The sequence below is a fragment of the Brassica oleracea genome, chromosome C3, assembly GCF_000695525.1.
Source record: "Brassica oleracea var. oleracea cultivar TO1000 chromosome C3, BOL, whole genome shotgun sequence".
NCBI classification, from domain to species: Eukaryota; Viridiplantae; Streptophyta; class Magnoliopsida; order Brassicales; family Brassicaceae; genus Brassica; species Brassica oleracea.
Genome location: NC_027750.1, coordinates 49,662,933 through 49,680,872, shown reverse-complemented (window position 1 = coordinate 49,680,872; position 17,940 = coordinate 49,662,933). Strand labels below are relative to the sequence as shown.

General features: G+C 37.3%; 3 protein-coding genes across 3 annotated transcripts; 1 reads left to right on the top strand and 2 right to left on the bottom strand.

Annotated features, from left to right (window-relative positions):
* The first annotated feature begins 6,862 nt into the window (after window positions 1-6,862).
* Window positions 6,863-7,396, top strand: LOC106330815 (uncharacterized mitochondrial protein AtMg00810-like). Its single transcript, XM_013769226.1, has one exon. The coding sequence runs from the start codon at window positions 6,863-6,865 to the stop codon at window positions 7,394-7,396; it is 534 nt and encodes a 177-aa protein (XP_013624680.1).
* Window positions 7,397-10,168: 2,772 nt separating this feature from the next.
* Window positions 10,169-12,451, bottom strand: LOC106331599 (microtubule-associated protein RP/EB family member 1A). Its single transcript, XM_013769989.1, has 8 exons — window positions 12,226-12,451; window positions 11,721-11,789; window positions 11,551-11,637; window positions 11,355-11,461; window positions 11,131-11,267; window positions 10,989-11,035; window positions 10,755-10,868; window positions 10,169-10,504 (listed from the first exon to the last, which is right to left on the bottom strand). Exons 1-8 carry the CDS (start codon window positions 12,331-12,333, stop codon window positions 10,367-10,369), a joined length of 807 nt encoding a protein of 268 aa, XP_013625443.1. The 5' UTR covers window positions 12,334-12,451; the 3' UTR covers window positions 10,169-10,366.
* A 4,004-nt stretch (window positions 12,452-16,455) lies between these two features.
* On the bottom strand, window positions 16,456-16,969 carry LOC106332597. Its single transcript, XM_013771073.1, has one exon. It carries the CDS (start codon window positions 16,807-16,809, stop codon window positions 16,543-16,545), a length of 267 nt encoding a protein of 88 aa, XP_013626527.1. The 5' UTR covers window positions 16,810-16,969; the 3' UTR covers window positions 16,456-16,542.
* Between the last annotated feature and the right edge of the window lie 971 nt (window positions 16,970-17,940).

Genomic DNA, 17,940 nt, shown 5'->3' with positions numbered 1-17,940 from the left:
AGTGGTACATTTCAATCAATCTGTCAACCTTAGACCTAGACACAATCCTAAACAAACTCTATCTCTAGATGAATGCTCATTCACTAAGATAACTCAAGCATCAAATTTCTTTGGTTGAATATTATCTAAGCAATCATTAATATCAAGTCCCATAGCCATCTTAGCACCTTTAACAACAAATTTCTTTGGTAAAGAATGTTAAAAGCTTAGGAGAGTTGGTTCAGACATTTCATCAAACACCTTTCGGGTATGAAATGCCTAGAGCTCAACTTTAGAGAGGCCAACTCTAAAATTGCAATAAAGCACTCTAATAGCAAGGAACAAGATGGATCTATACTAAAACACCTTAGATCTAGCTTAAACACCCTTAGTCTCTCTAACCCATGAATCCAAAGCTGATTACCCACTAATCTTCATGATAAACCCAAGAATCAATAATGATTTGGTCTTAATCATGATAATGATCAAGATTAGATCTTTCACCTAAAAGTTATTTGTGATTAGATAGAAAATAAGATAAGATCGTAACATTAGGTTTAGAGAGTATTTATATGACCTCTAAAACCTAATTGGATTGGTCAACAACCTGAAAGGCCCAAATAAAACATAAATTTCCGATCATAAGAAAAGACACGCCGCGGGTACAGTAGGTCGCTCCGCCAGGTCGCTCCCCATCTGGAGCGGGTTAGTCACCTCGCTCCGGAACGTCGCCCCAATATGTTTGCTTCACGTCTTCAAATCGCGCGCGGGTTCATGACGTCGCTCCACCAGGTCTTTCCACATCTGGAGCGGGTTAGTCACCCCACTGCGGGACGTCGCTCTAAATGCCATCTTCACGTCTTCAAATCGCGTGCGGGTTCATGACGTCTCTCCACCAGGTCGCTCCACTTCTCAAAAGTTGTCGACGAGAGGTTGAGCTCGGAGCGGGTGCCTCACCCCGGTGCAAGAGGTCGCGCTGTCTTCGTTTCGTCTGGAGCGGGCGTCGTAGGTCGCTCCCGTAACCCGCTCCGGTGCTCTACTCGCTCAAACAACATTTTCCACTCCCTTTTTGATCCCAAATGCTTACAAGTAACTCCAAGAACTCCAATGGACACTCCAACACCTGATAAAGACTTAAGTAATGCAAAAAGGAAACTAAAATGCATAATCCCTAATCTAAATGATCAAAACATGCAAGAATGAAGAGTTAAAACAATACAAATGTACAAGATATCATGCTTCCATACATTTTCACGAGTATCCAATTTTGAATTGTTGCATTTCCGATAAGGACAGAACATCTTACCGCTTTCATGAGCGAGCGGTGTAGAATCTACTTAATGCATAAATGTCTCCAGCCTTTCGAGATATTCTTTCGTCACTTTGTCGTTAGTATCTCTGTGATACATCCACCTCCGCAATTCGACTATATTTCGATCACCCGACATTTTTTTTTCTCTCATGTTTTTTAGTTTTTTCTTTCAATTTGGTGTGCTTCAAATGAAACACAAACGTCATATTTATAGGAAGTTTTTGAAACTGGTGGGTGAAATTTTACTAGGAATTTATGAGGAAATATAGTTAGGTAGCCCAAACAAAAAACGTGTTTAAAACTAAAAAATTGGTGCACTCGAGATGTCGACGCTAAATAGACGTAAAATATTTCGTCGTAAATTTCTTGTTATATTTACATCCACTTTACGACGACATATGTTTTCCTCGTAAAAACCACATTAAATTGCATCGTTTTAACGACGAAATTTTATTGTCGTTAGTTTATGACGAAATTACGTTGATTTGTTTTTTCCTCGTAAGGTTCTCGTAAATAAGACGTACATATATGAGGACTTATTTTCTTCGTTACATTTCGTCGCTAATTTTGTGTTTTCTTGTAGTGTTAGGCGGGATGTGTCAGAAGACTTCCCAAGAAGTCTTTTGTGAGTCTTTCAGACCCTATAATCAAATAACTAAGCAAAAAAACTTCTTTAAACTTTTAAGATACTTAGAAAGTGTTTAAATCAAGTCATTAGATAGTCACTAAATACATATAGGTCAAAAAAAAATTATAAAAGAAGATAAAATTTAAAATCTAACCCTAAAAATACCAACAATACTATAACATATGTTACAAAACCCTAAACCAAAGACTATCATGAGTTAATTTACATTCACTCATCTATGATGAAAATAATTCAATTTAGAAAAATTAATTCATATCATTTATAAATGTTTATTATTACATGATTTAATTTTTTTTCCTATCAAAATATTTATTATAAAAATTTTAAATTATTTTAAAAATCTACTGAAAGTCTTCGCAGAAGACTTCTTTGTAAGTCTTCTCACGCGGAGGGTTATAATAGTAAAATTCAATACATGTTTTTTGTTTGGTCATAAGGATGTTGTTGTAATTCCACTAACTTTTTGGGTTACTTTTGCATTTGATTGAATTTGTGATGCACTTTTGTATTCAAAATCAAGTTTTGAGTCATTTTTGGTAATTTCTCCTTAAATAAAATCTTATTGATTATTCAAAAGGGTAAAAAAAGAATTTAATGTACAAAGTTACATTGGAATCGTAGAATGACACTTATTTTGAAAAGAAAAAAACTAAAGTGACCATTATTATGAAACGCACTAACATGATCTACATATATTTATAAATTATAATGATGATATTAACATTGCAGCTGTTAATGCAATACTGCATGATTCACGGACTCGATGCATGCCTTATTTTTTAGATGTGTAAGTGATCGCAAAACGTCAGCAATTTCATCATAAAATTTCAGTCCTTGTCCTAAAATCTTGGAGCTTTATTTGCAACATGTTATTTTGTTTTGTGTTAGTGTATATGTGTGGTTATCTTGTTATCATAGATGACGTGAATGAGAAGGGTTTCCTTCTAAATCAAAAGATGCTGGTGCTGACATGGTTTCAATGACCTGAGCATTGCGCGGTGAATGTTGTGGTTAGCTCCCTAGCTGTTTCTTTCATGAACATTAGATCAATTAACTTCTTCATTGGTGTTATTTGTTAAGGATACATGAGATTCATCTCATTAATACGTCAATATCCTCTATGTCTTATTTAGGAAGTTTCTGTATTTACCAATACCTAGAGCTCTCTACGGCTCTGCATATATTCCTCTTGTAACACATCATTTATTAATAAGAAAGATATCACATTTACATGGTATCAGAGCAGTCTAAAACCCTACTCTCTCAATAGCCGCCAGCCTCCTTTCTTCTTTTTCTTCTCGCTTCTTCTTCTCTGTTCTTGACCGTCTCCCTATCTCTCCATCACCACCATGTCTTTATCCTCTGTGTCGGCTGAAACAGTTGAAATCGGATCCAAATCGATTCTCAACGTAAACATGTCTAATGTTACCAAGTTGTCTGCTAGAAACTATCTTATGTGGAGCATTCAGATCCAAGCTCTACTCGATGGATACAATCTGTCTGGTCATCTCGATGGAACAACACCGCCTCCTCCTGCTACGATAACAAATGATGGCATCACTACAACAAATCCAGAATTCACAACCTGGAAGCGTCAAGATCGTCTCATCTTCAGTGGCATCATCGGTGCAATCTCCCCGACGGTTCAACCCGTTGTCTCAACAGCCAAAACGGTTGTTGACATCTGGAGTACTCTTGCCGCGACTTACGCCAAACCAACCAGAGGCCACATACAACAACTCAAGCTACAAGTGAAGAACTGGTCCAAAGGTACTAAAACCATTGATGAGTATGTACAGGGACTCACAACACGCTTTGATCAGCTGGCGCTCCTAGGCAAGCCCATCGAACATGAAGACCAAATTGAGTACATTCTAGGTGGTCTCAATGACGATTACAAACAAGTTGTAGATCAACTCGAGGGTCGTGATGTCACACCCTCTGTCACTGAGGTTCACGAGAAGCTACTCAACAAGGAAGCTACGCTACTCATGCTCAGCTCCGATGCCGCTGCTATTCCCGTTACCGCCAATGTTGCTTCATCTCAGCATCTAAGGACGCAACAATCAACAACAGCGCCAGTCCTGGAATCACAACTACCAACCTTCACGCAACATCAACAACAACAAGTTCGCAAAAGGTTCTCAAGGTGGCTCTCATGGGGGCTATCAAGGCGGATATCAAGGCAGGTGTCAACTGTGTCGGGTTCAAGGTCATATCGCCCAAAGGTGTCCTCAGCTTGGCTCACACGCTGCTAGCTCTAACGCCTCCACCAACAACTACCCACTGTGGCAACTTTGTGCCAACTTGGCTCTCGGGTCTAATCATCCAACACACTCTTGGCTCATGGACAGTGGTGCTACACATCACATGACAAGTGACCTTGACAACTTGGCTCTTCATCAGCCGTACAATGGCAACGACGCGGTGCTTATTGGCGATGGCTCTCCACTGCCGATAACACATACTGGTTCACTTTCCCTGTCTTCTTCCTCAAAACCAATTACCTTAAATAATGTTCTTTGTGTTCCTCATATCCACAAAAATCTCATCTCCGTCTATCGCCTGTGTAATGCTAATAAAGTTTCTGTTGAATTCTTTCCCGCTTCTTTTCAGGTGAAGGATCTATACTCGGGTGTCCCGTTGCTCCACGGCAAAACCAAGGATGAGTTATACGAATGGCCAGTCTCTCCAACCACCCTTCATTCCTTCTTCGCCACCTCCAAACCCAAACCAACTCTCAAAGACTGGCACAACCGTTTAGGCCATCCCTCTGCTTCAGTTTTAAAATCTGTTGTTTCTGATTTCTCTATACCATTTGCAACTTCGTCTTTGCCATCTTTGTGCTCAGACTGCTCAATTAATAAAACCCACAAATTACCATTTTCTCAAACCTCTATCTTCTCCAAAAAACCCTTACAAATCATCTTCACGGATGTATGGACCTCACCCGTTACTTCTATCGACAACTACAAGTATTATGTTATCTTTGTCGATCACTACACGAGATACTCGTGGCTGTACCCGATGAAGTTCAAGTCTCAAGTGCGGGACATATTCACCTCCTTTAAGGCCTTGGTTGAAAACAAATTCAACTGCAAAATCAAGACGTTGTACTCCGACAACGGTGGCGAGTATATAGCTCTCAAATCTCTCCTCTCCACTGCTGGAATATCCCACCTCACCTCCCCTCCTCACACACCTGGGCACAATGGTGTCTCAGAATGGAAACACAGACACATCGTTGAAACATGCCTCACCCTCTTGACCACGCCGGCATGCCAAACACCTATTGGACTTACGCCTTCGCAGCCTCCGTCTACCTAATCAATCGCCTCCCAACACCCGTGCTCAACATGACTTCTCCATTCCACAAACTCTTTGGCGCCACCCCAAATTACGATAAATTCAAAGTATTTGGTTGCCTCTGCTTTCCCTGGCTTCGACCTTATACCAACCACAAACTGGAGAATCGTTCAATCCCATGTGTGTTCCTAGGCTACTCTTTAAACCAGAGTGCGTAGCTTTGCTTACAGCGAAGCTCAGGCCGAATCTACACCTCCCGGCATGTCACCTTTGATGAACAAATCTTCCCTTTCACCACCAAAACTCCGTCAGCTCCTCCTTCTCCTGCCTCCCACCCATCACCAAACTATCAGCCCCATACCTCTATCCCAATCAATATGCCATTCGTCGACTCACCTTGGCCGTCGTCAGGGACACCGGAGCAAGATTCTTCATCGGGAATGACAGCAGAAGAGACAACGGAGAGAAACAACAACGCCACTACACAGGCCGATCTGACAAGCTCAACTGCTTCCTCACAAGCCCAAAAACCTTCTCCTACGGCCCAGCCCATTCATGTTTCTCCAACCCAACAAAACCATAATCCCATGGCCCAACAACAACCGAGTCCTGGCCCATCCAATTCAAACCCACACCCAAACATAGAAACCCGACCACCAACCGAATCATCGTCTTCCTCCTTGCCACTGCAAACGACCACCGACCAACCCACTAACCATCACCCGATGACCACTCGAAGGAAAAACAACATCACCAAACAAAAATCCAAACTAAACCTCTCCGTAAAACTTACCCATAACCACCCACCTGGACCCCGAACTGTAAATCAAGCGCTATCAGATAAACGGTGGAGAGGCTCGATGTCGACGGAGATGGACGCTTTTGCTCGAAATCAAACCTTTGAACTCGTAGCTCGCAAACCACACCAGAATATTGTTGGGTGTCGTTGGATTTACAAGAACAAGTTCTGGCCCAATGTTGAGCATCGCACCTGCAAATCGCGTCTGGTGGCTAAAGGCTACAATCAACAATACGGGCGTGACTACACGATTACATTCAGTCCAGTGATAAAGTCCACAACGATTCATATCATCCTCGACATTACTGTGGCTTGCTCCTGGCCAATTCAGCAACTCGATGTGAACAACGCTTTTCTTCAAGGGACTCTGTCTGAAGAAGTATACATGGAGCAGCCTCCGGGATTCGTTGATCCCCACAAACCGTCTCACGTTTGTCGACTAAAGAAAGCGGTTTATGGCCTTAAGCAGGCTCCTCGTGCCTGGTACATGGAGCTCAAAACCTTTCTCCTCGCACTGGGATTCAAGAACTCGTTGGCAGATACGTCTATGTTTGTTCTTCGCAATGGTAACGAAGTTGTCTATCTCCTTGTTTATGTCGATGACATTCTGATAACAGGAAACAGCAAACCAGCTATCACACGGGTTCTCAAACTTTTCGCTGATCGTTTCTCTGTTAAGGATGCGGAGGATCTAAATTACTTTCTGGGAATTGAAGCTCATCGTACTGCTAAATGACTCCACTTGTGTCAACGTAAGTACATTCTTGACGTCCTGCAACAATTTAACATAAACGATGCGAAACCTGTCAGTACGCCCATGGCCTCCTCTCCAAAGCTCACACTCACCAGCGGTGCTGCTCTCTCTGACCCCACTCCTTTTTGGAAACTCTTTGAGAGCCTGCAATACCTGCAGTTCACACGTCTGGATATCGCATATGCGGTCAACCGGCTCTCGCAGTTTATGCATCGTCCCACTGATGCTCATTGGCAGGCTACGAAAAGGATCTTGAGATACTTGCAGGCTACGCCAGAACATGGCCTCTACTTCTCAGCGAACAACCCGCTACGTCTCCATGCCTTCAGTGATGCTGATTGGGCCGGCGATTCAGACGATTATGTGTCTACTAACGCACATATTGTGTACCTCGGTAGGACACCAGTATCATGGTCATCAAAGAAGCAGTCTGGTGTTGCTCGGTTAAGCACTGAGGCAGAATACCGCTCTGTTGCAAACACTTCTGCAGAGATCAGGTGGATCTGCAACCTTCTCACCGAGCTCGGCATTGATATTTCGTCCCCACCAGTTATCTACTGCGACAACCTTGGTGCTACGTTTCTTTGCCACAACTAGGTGTTTCATTCAAGAATGAAGCATGTAGCTCTTGACTACCATTTCATCCGAGGTCAAATTCAGCATGGAATGCTTCGCGTCTCCCATGTCAACACTCGAGACCAGTTGGCTGATGCACTCACCAAACCGCTACCACGCAGTCGCTTTCAGGAACTATGTAACAAGATTGGAGTGATCACAACCCCTCCATCTTGAGGGGACATGTTAAGGATACATGAGATTCATCTCATTAATACGTCAATATCCTCTATGTCTTGTTTAGGAAGTTTCTGTATTTACCAATACCTAGAGCTCTCTACGGCTCTGTATATATTCCTCTTGTAACACATCATTTGTTAATAAGAAAGATATCACATTTACATTATTGATGTTCCTTCTCAAACCCCAAAAGATTTAACTTAGCATGTCGTTCTTTCTCTCTTCTGTCTTGCAAGCTCTCTTTCCAATGCCTTGATATTCATTCGTAGTTTGTAGGCCCTCACTTCTTAAGTTCATGCACCTAACACTGATAAAGAGAGTAATTAAGAAAAAGAGTTAGTAATCAAAAACAGAAATTAAGACTTAGTCTCAAGCAATGACATGACTAAATCTCAATGTCAAGATCAATCTTAGAATGGCAACGGTGCCAATATTTGACGTGCAAAATTTTTAATTCTTATATTGCAAGCACAATATTGTTGCAGTAAGAAGGTGTCAATCCAATCTAGAATAATTTCAAGCAATGAGAATGCCAACCATGTCTTAATATTAAGCAAATATGAGTAGAGTTTTAGTAACCCAACTAAGACCCTAACAAGAATAAACAAGATTATCTCAGATTCAAACACTCAAGAACAAGAATCAATCTTTCAATCAAATGACAAAGATGGATCCATGGGCAAATGTAATTGATATAGGGTAATCAAAATTCAATCTAAGATACTCAAACAATTAACAAGTTCATAGGTCTAGTTCTCATTCAACTAGATTAATCAATTTTCGTGACAATAATCCTTATGATAATCATGCATTAAACAACGTCACTCATAACTAAGGTTTTATTGACTCAATTAGCTAAATACAAACAGCCCTTGCTTGTAATTCTTAGAATCCTTAGACTCATTAAATGGCTTTCGGCAATTGCTCAGAAATAAATTGCTTTGTGCTTTCGTCTGTCTTTTTCTTTCATATATAACTTTAAAATATATAATTAGCAAAAAATATCAAATGAATTCAAAATTTATTTTAAGTGGACAAGTGATTTAATTAATAATAACAAAAATCATCCAAAATCTATAAAAAAAATACTTTACGATAAAAAAATAATTCTCATATATTGTTGTTATCTGAAAAATATCTCTTAATAAAACATTTATAATAAGTAAGAATTTTCCAATAAGAAATAAATAACAATTTTATAATTATAGTTTTAAATTATTAATGCATGTATTAATAAGTAATTATAAAAAAAACATATGCTTGCATAAACGGGCGAAACACTTAATCCCTTATATATTATTTGTGAAATATTACAACTTTTTTTTGTAGCCACATGTCATCACTAAGATGATTCTTAGAATTATTAGAGAAATAGGTTGGTCCATCTAATTATATAATAAGTTTTTTATTAAACTAACCATAAATTTATTATTAATGTCATTTATTATTTCCTTAAATAAAGATTACGGAATTACCTAATGTGGGTAAAGTGTATATGACAATTAATGATTTTGAATAATAAAGATCTGATTAAAAAATTGTATCTTCTATCAAATTTGTTTAATTTAAAACAATTAAAATAATTTTTTTAAAAACACAATAACCATATTATAAAAATTTAGATTTTTCTGTATATTTTATATTTTGAATTTTAAAAAATGACTATAAATTACTAAAACTGTTAAAAGTCTCACATTCAAATTTTGCGATCCATGGTTTAAAATTTTTGTTATGACAAAATACAAATGATTACAAAATCATATAAATAAAAGTCCAATTTAATTAATCATTTAGATTTAAAATATGTATGTATGTATATCATTCTAAATTAAACTATAAACCATATTGAATAAATAAATATTTTAGTTTCTAAATTTACTTTGAATAATTTTTTTTGATAAAGTTTTGAACTAACATTGTTAATTTTTTTTTAAATTATCAATTACTAAAATTATTAATCCCACAATGAAAATTTTGTTATCAGTAATTTAAAGTTTTTGCTATTAAAAATACATATGATAAAAAAAATATATGAGTAGAAAGCATCATTTAAAAATAAAATAAAATAGTCATTAATATTAAAAATATACTATGTATGTTAATATCATTTAAATTTAATTACATATCCTATCAAATTTTTTTAAAAAAATGTTTGGATTAATAAAACTAATTTATATGTTCGCACCAATTTAATTATATATGTAATAGTTACTGACTTTTAATTATTCAATATATATTTATTATTTCATAATATGTAAGAACATATAATACATAAAATAATTTATATATATAACGTTTATTCCGCGCAAGTATAACCAATTATATTAACCAAATTATAAGGGATGTTAGATTTAATTTATTTCTAAATTAGTTGTGAGTAGGTTCAAAGCTTAAGGAACTCTCCCCTTGTACATGTGATCAAACCAATTGATAACGACACACAACGTACATCAATTCTTCTCTTGTGCCTCTATTCCTCTCAGGCCTTTTTTCTTGTTCTCATATCGGTATAGAATGATGGGCCGATGTGAAGCCTCTTACGTTACATAGTTCTAGAGTTTTGGTTTTGAATCGTAACAAAACAAGTCTCAGTTGTTCCCAAACTAAAACCAAGACTCAATAGTTCTAACAGAAGCTCATTCATCTTCAAGTTTCAGCATGTTCCCTTTAAACAAAGGAAAATTTTGAAGAGAAGGCCCATGGCCAGCCATTGTTCCACACTCCAGAAGAAAAGAAAAAAAATTGATTCGGAAATGTTTCTACTTAGGATTATTAGTAATCTTCTTGTTCTCCGTTTTCTTCAGCTTCAGCTTTCACACCTAAGGACTGGTTTAAGTACTCTTGAGCGTCTTCTAGTGCAGATTCGTTTGCATCTGTTGCATACAATATCTTCTTCACTGCTACCACTATCTGCGTCGTGGTTCCATGGAAGCATACATCAGATTCGAAAACAAATAATTATCACAACAGTATATAATATTTTTACAACAGCAAGGGAACGAAAACAATGGTCTAGTGCACTGTGATTTGGAAAACAATTCTTGGAGCTGAGAAGTAAAGTTGGTGGCTAAAGAAAACCAATCAAGACAGACTGAGCCAAGGCCTAAGGGTATTGAAGAAAGAAAGAAAGAAGATCCACAGGCTCTAGAGAAATGCTTACCGGAAGATCCTCGAGTTCAGGAGTTTGGCAAAGTAACTCAACATCCCGGAGCTTGGAGAAATAAAAGTCTCTTTCTTTTCCCAAGTGATCATAAGAGAGCTTGAGATCAGTAAGCTATAAAGCAGAAGAGAAAAATGAAGTTTCAGTTACTCATGAACAGACAATAGAAAATGGTTATATACATTTGTAACAGCGCTTCTTCATCATAGAGCGATAGGATCTGTGGCAGTATACCTCCTTCGACAAAGCCTGCACTTGAGATATATTTGCTGGCTTGGGCCCTGAGAGTGATGATTCCAACGATGTTTAGAAAGATGCATAAAAGTATTGTTATTGTTAGGATAAAGAATCTGCTTTTTTTGTCTGTCATGCAGACCTGAGGCTTTGGTTAGACCAACCGAACTGGAATTTGGTGGAGTATTGTTTGTTTGCAGTGACTTTGGCATCTTATTAGATCCCTTTACACTCCTCTCTCTGCCACCTTTTGATCTTCGTTCCACCGGATTATAGTTCCTACAAGAACCCATCGGTTTAATAAACTTGATTGTTTAGAAGAGACCATGGAACGGTAACAATTCCAAAACTCTGACAGATACATACTCGTTCATAATGCCACCGTTAGTGGAATCGCAGAAACGTTTCAACCATTGCAGAAACTCCAAGTTATCCAGTGGTCTGCCTTTCACAAGCCTGTTAATCTCCAATGGCTGAAGTAATTTCACAAGTCTGTTACTACTTACTAGTAACCAAGAATGCAGGAAAGCTGAGTGAAATGGAGATATGATTGATGGTTTACCTTTGTGATTTGGAGCTTGTTGAACACATCTTGCAGGACCTTGTAGTTTTGAATCATATCGTATTCGTTCTTGGCATCAAAATTAACCTTGCAGAGAGAGAATCAAAATTTGAGATATATTATATTTGAAGCTGCCAAGAAGAAAACTAAAGATATGAAAGTAGAATCACCTTGTGCATTGGCACAACTCCTGGAAAGGTCATATCAAGCATCTGACATTGCACAGCACCAGATGCAGCCTAACAAAAAAAAAAAAAAAAAACAGACATTTATTACTTAAAAGAACAAAGGCAAGAGTCTCACAAGAGAGACGGAAACAAATCTTCATTACAAGAAGAGTTGGATACAAAACAAGTAAGGAGGCTCTTTCTAACAGCAACAAAGAATCCATGTGCATTGCAACTTTGAACAATCAATACATTAATAAATTATAATAATCCCCAATCTCACTGAAAGTGAAACTTTGTAAGTCAGTTTTAACAAATCAAACCCTAATCTGCAATCCAAAACCTCAATTATCAAGCAAATCAACACTTATTCATCAAAAACCACTGCGGGGAATCAATGCCACTATCCAGCGAGATAACGAAGGAACTGCAAAAAGCATGTGAAACTATCTCCTTCGATGATTAAGCAAAGAAGAAGAAGAGAAAGGTGACATGCAAACAAGATAACCTCTTCGACGCGAGAGAGATTGAGGTGAAGGCGATCGTTGATCCAAGTCAGAATCTCGTTTCTCCCGACGAAGTATGCACTGTCCATGATTCCGATGCTCGCCGCCATTTTGAGTTCGCTTTGCCTCTAAACCTCCGAAGAGAAACTGAAGCAGAGAAAAGAGTGGAGAGAGAGAGAGAGAACTGAAGAAAGGAGAATATAAAAAGGAGAGAGAGAGAGAGAGAGAGGTAACGCTGGCAGCGGCAACTTGTTAAGGTTTTGCAAATCTATTTTTTTATTAAATTATTCGTTTTTCATTGGCGTAGGATGATGCTTCGTGCGATTGGGATGTGTGAACCAGTTTTTATTTGATTTGAATATACACTTTTAGTTTCTGTATTATTATTTTCCAAATAATATTTTTCCATAAATCAGTATTTCTTTCTTTCTATACATATTTGCATTAATTTGTTTCTTTGAGAAGCTCTGGTGGCCTCAGTCAGACAGGGTTGCTCTCTATCTCTCATCTTTTTCGTGTTGGCTGTAATTGTATTTGATTAATCTTCTGAACAAAGCTTTAAGAGAAATTCCTTAAAGATAACTTTTTTAAAAATTTTGTCACAAAAATAGTCCGACAAACAAATAGTCCTCAAGAAAATGACAAAATAAGTTTTATTAAAAAGTGAAAATGTATTTTTACACTAGAGTTAACTAATATAGACTTCGGGTTTATAGTTAAAATGTGAGGTTTTGAGGATAGGGTTTCAAATTTAAAAAATAAAGAATAAAAAGGACTATTTTGGTTATTTTCTTTCTTGAAATTAATTTTTGTGACAAAAACTTTAAAAATGACTATTTGATAGAATTGTCTAAGCTTTAAATATCTTCTTAAATGTAAGCATGTGGATTTAATACGAGCTTCACTGACGATCTGGTCGTATTTACAAATGATTATGTTCTATCTCTGTATGGTTGAGTTTCTAAACAAGTTTGAATCTGAGTTTTGGTTGGCAATGAACATGAGTAGACCTGTAGTTGGGTTGGACTGCACTCAAATTGGGTGTGCCCAATTGGGCATTAATTTTACTGGGCTCAAAACCCATACACATATTTAGCCCACACCCTATAACATTCAAACCCAACTTCACCCAACATCCAGCTGGATAACCCATGTCCGTCCATTTATAAGCAAATCTGTATAAACTCAATCTAAGCTTAATTTTAATGTCACTAAAAATTTCCGAATACAAATGTGATGTAAAATAAATTCAATAGACTTCAGTTTTTCATAACTCTCTGTTTTATGTAAATAAAAATTATAACTCTCTGATATCATGATTCACTTTGCTCCAGCTTCCAGCTTCTTTGCTTGTCTTCAGCCGGCAAGAAGGAAAAAAGATAGCAACGCACTGCAGTGAACAAAACAGTATGAGTGATGTATGGTCATATCACAACGACATACTTGAACACCTATGGTTCAAGCTGCTAAAGCAACACATGTTTAACACATCATTCTTATAAATCCACAGAAGAAGACACAAGAAAGCATACGACACTTGGAGTTATTCAATGATTCCCACTGAAGAAGACAGCTCTGATATTAACATACTAAATCCCTATAAGTCTTCAACTCAAGCCTCATAATTTGTATGTAAATAAAAGTTTAAAACAGAAGCTCATGAAACCTGAATATCTCTAATGAGATTTATAAAACCCACAACAGAGATTCATCATCATCATCATCACATAACCTGAGATCAAAGATAAAACTCAAAGTTATAGAAACATAAGATCAGAAGCTAAAACTCGAGAATCTTACCTGAAATTGAGAGAAGAAGAAGTCACACGCCGGAGAAGATGAATCCAGAAGGAGATATCAGAAGGAGAGATCGAAAAATTTCATCGCAAAATCGTAAAAGATGGTACGACGGCGACGTTGAAAAGAGTTTCCCTTTTTCAGTCAAAATGAAAAAAAAAATTATGTATTGGGCTAACCCAATGTCCAACTGGGCTGGACCAAATTGTCCATGGACAAACTGGGATTTTAGCCCAACTGGACCAAGAAGTATTAGGGCTTAACCATTACCCGCCTAAAACAGTTTGGACTGCGCCACACCCATGGGCACCCAACCAGTTGACAACCCTAAACATGAGCAACCCTGCCCTTATATAGCTAGGGTAACTAATCATAATTTGCAAGAGAAAACTTTTTATCTGGAATCTCACTGGATCAGTTGCCTATATGATATATTGGTCTTCTGTTGACTACTAAAAATATAACTGGACATGACTATAAAATTCTTACTGACAAAACTCGAAACCAGTTTATTGCTTGTTCAAGTAAATCACTTCGTATGCGGGGGAGACTCCATCTCATCCTTTATATGATAGCAAGTACTATTAATTTTTGGTGATTTGCATTTCGATTGCCTAAGCGCTGGGTTGATTACATTTGTTCGGCCTTTTTCTGGTCAGGGTCACCTAGTCTCACGACTTAAGCGAATGTTGCTTGGAATGATAATTGTGTGCCTAAGCAGGAAGGAGGTATGGGGCTTCAAAAACTCCACGATACATAAAATGTACTCCCTCAAATTGATTTGGATAATTCTCTCTCACTCATACTCTTTCTAGGGCTCTTGGGTTTCTCGGTATTTGACTAGAGGATCCTCATTCTGGGATATATCTGAAAAGACTACAAACAGATTTTGGATGCGGAAAAATCTTAAGAGAAGTTGTTGCTTATCATAGATGATTACAAGTACTTTTTATGGACAAGACATATGGTGTGAGTCTCATGCTATGATTCACTCTATCGGGAAGCTGGAACTAGATTGTTTGGTATTTGTAGGAACACTAACGTTTAGGAAGCTTGCTAATGGCTGGAAATTCCGTAGATGCAAGAGCCATCGTCTTCGAGATATGATTGATCGCATTAGAAAGTTCTCTCCTCCCAATGCTGCTTTGGGAGACTCTATTCCTCTATGGAAGCAGAACAAGGACAATTTTATATATAGGAAATTGTAACAGTGTTATTTCTAGTGTATAATGTCACTAGTCACAAATGTTGTGACATTTTTGTTACGCTAAACATTTGTGACACCGTATTGTAACCACTAAAATTGGTAACAAAACGTTACAACGACTATATTGTTACTAAATTTTTTTTTTGTGACAGAAATATTTTGTAATACTCTTATTTTCTTGTAGTGAGATTCAATCTACCCTGTTAAAGGTGCACTGATGCATCATTGTATGGTTTAAGCAATACGCTCCTCATTAAGCTTTCATTATTTTGATGTCTTGACGTGATAGATTAGACACATGGTACCAATTGAGGCAATGAAGTCAGACTCAGACTGCACAATATGTGGAGAACCAAAGGAAACAAGAGATCACCTCTTCTTTGCATGTCTTTTTTCCTACAAGGTTTGGACTACGTTGATGGCTGGTCTTCTTGGTCACCGCATCAATCCTAATTGGAACTTGACCCTTACACATTTAAAGCACAATAATCTCTCCAAAGTCGACTCGCAACAATCTAAAATGGCGTTCCCGTCAACACTTTATTGGATTTGGCGTGAGCATAATTCAAGTCGGCATCAAAACCCACCGAATTCAGCGCAGTCGTAATAGTACTGTCTACAAAGATATCTTCAATCAGTTACTTGCTTTGAAAATGATAGTGGAAGAGACAACACAAGTCTGAACAGATGGATCTCTATCTTTTGGCTATTAAGACTTTACTTCCTCTGTTTTTTGTTTCCAACTTCTTTTAGTTGATGATTATTGTAGAGTACTCTAAAGCTTATCCTAGCACTCTCATATTTGCTTTCCCTGTTAGAAAATTTTACATTTCAAAAATAAAAAACAAATCAGCTTATCTGGAAACCAAGACCTATATATAAAATCACGTTCGCAAAATAAGAAGAAAAAAACAATAGTGCTATTTATTTTTATTATTATTCTAAAGGGATAACTTTTATACGTAGTCGATTCTTTGAGATCAGGAATATACACAAATGCAGAAATTACAACTTTCTCAATTAGTTAATTTACACAAACGGAGCTGATATTCTTACAAATTTCATACATTTATTTTTGCTGTTCCGAATACTTGAAGTTGAAATCTTTGCTTTAAGCTGTATTCTTACAAATTTCATACATTTATTTTTTGTTGTTGCTTTTTGTTTGGGTGATTGGATCGGCTCATCTCATATTTCATTGACTTTTTTTTTTTTTTTGACATTTTTCTTTTTCGAACCAAAAATTATATTAAAACTCCATTTCTCCAAGCCATCTTAGAAATTACAAAACTATACATTATAAACTAAGTCCTAATCAATTAGGACCCCAACAGCTCAAATACATAACCGTTCTAAGCGATTCTTCACACTTCTTTGCCTTTTCACTCTCACCAGACGAGTTAGCGGCGGCAACAGGAGACGAGAACCTTTTCCCCTGAGAAACAGTTCTGACATTGTTCCGGAGATGCTGATTCACCGACCGGAACATGTAGTTCCACCGACAAAGACCCAACTGGTCTTTCAACGTCTCTACTACACCGATGCTAACTGCCACCGTCCAGGCTTTGCTTGTAGAACTCATCTTTTCTTCACTTTCACTTTACGATCTTCTTTTGGATTTCGAATATAGTGTTTTGTGATTTCGATGATTTAAGAGAAGTGAAATTGAATGATATATATAAAATGAAGAAGCCAACAATAATCGCCGTTAAGTTGGAGTGAAACCAGAATATGTGGCTGCTGGTTTTTTGCGTTACCACCGTCTGGATCTGAATATGACGATTTTATCCTTATAAACAACAATAGATAAGGGGTAATTTGATCTTTTGCTTAGATCCTGGTTTGAAGAGTGTGCAGCTAAGCGCACCTGGTTTCAGGATTGCTTGGGTTTCGTGTTCCCAAGTTGCATGTTTTAAAAGAAAATCTCAATTAATAATATTGTCTGAAAAATCAGTTTTGTAGTTATCGCGTGTTCACGTTAACGGTTACAGTGGTTTATTACATTGTTATATTTAATGAGTTAAGTTAATTATTATAATTGCTTATTAGTTTTTTTTGTTATTAATATATTTGAAACTCCCATCAATTCATATTTACATATTATTATAAGAGAGAATTAGAAGATTGGGTAACTTTTAAGTTTGAATTAGAAATTTGGTGAAGCCCAAGTTTTAATTAGGTTGTTAGGCAACCTAGTAGGAGAGAGAAAAAAAAGTGGACAATTTTAACCTTTTTGCCCAACATTCTTGAGCTGAAAATCGTGGGACCAGACTGTCTTTTGCCCACAAAAACTTGCCTTAGGAAGACCGACACACGCGCCGGATGTGCGTGTAATAGACGAATTGAATATTATATTATTTTAATTTCAGAACGAAACATGCTTTTGGGCTTCGTTTTTGGGCTATTTGACCCCAAAACTTGAAGGCCTTATTGGTTCTGATTTAATGACCGGTGACTTTGGAAAAATGTGTTTTACTTTAATTTATTAATTAAAAACAGGGCAAAAGATTAATTATTTAATACAAAAACGTACGAACCCTATCTCTTTGTCTGTCTCCTTGTTGAGGAGTAAAATAAGCTACCGAACAAGGGAAGTTGAGGCAGCGATTTTTACACACAGAGGCATGAGCTGCATCCGATATGATGAGGGAGGAAAGGGTATGGCGCATGGTGGGTGTTCTGTATCTAGCATCGAAGGTAAATCATATATAAG

What these genes read in the sequence shown, in the direction of transcription:
- LOC106330815 (XM_013769226.1), top strand. Translation starts at nt 6,863, where the DNA reads ATGGCCTCCTCTCCAAAGCTCACACTCACCAGCGGTGCTGCTCTCTCT.
- LOC106331599 (XM_013769989.1), bottom strand. Translation starts at nt 12,333, where the DNA reads ATGGCGGCGAGCATCGGAATCATGGACAGTGCATACTTCGTCGGGAGA. An exon ending in GAGTTGTGCCAATGCACAAG is followed by an intron (nt 11,638 to 11,720) that starts GTGATTCTACTT and finishes TCTCTCTGCAAG; the next exon opens with GTTAATTTTGATGCCAAGAA. An exon ending in AACGGTGGCATTATGAACGA is followed by an intron (nt 11,268 to 11,354) that starts GTATGTATCTGT and finishes GGGTTCTTGTAG; the next exon opens with GAACTATAATCCGGTGGAAC.
- LOC106332597 (XM_013771073.1), bottom strand. Translation starts at nt 16,809, where the DNA reads ATGAGTTCTACAAGCAAAGCCTGGACGGTGGCAGTTAGCATCGGTGTA.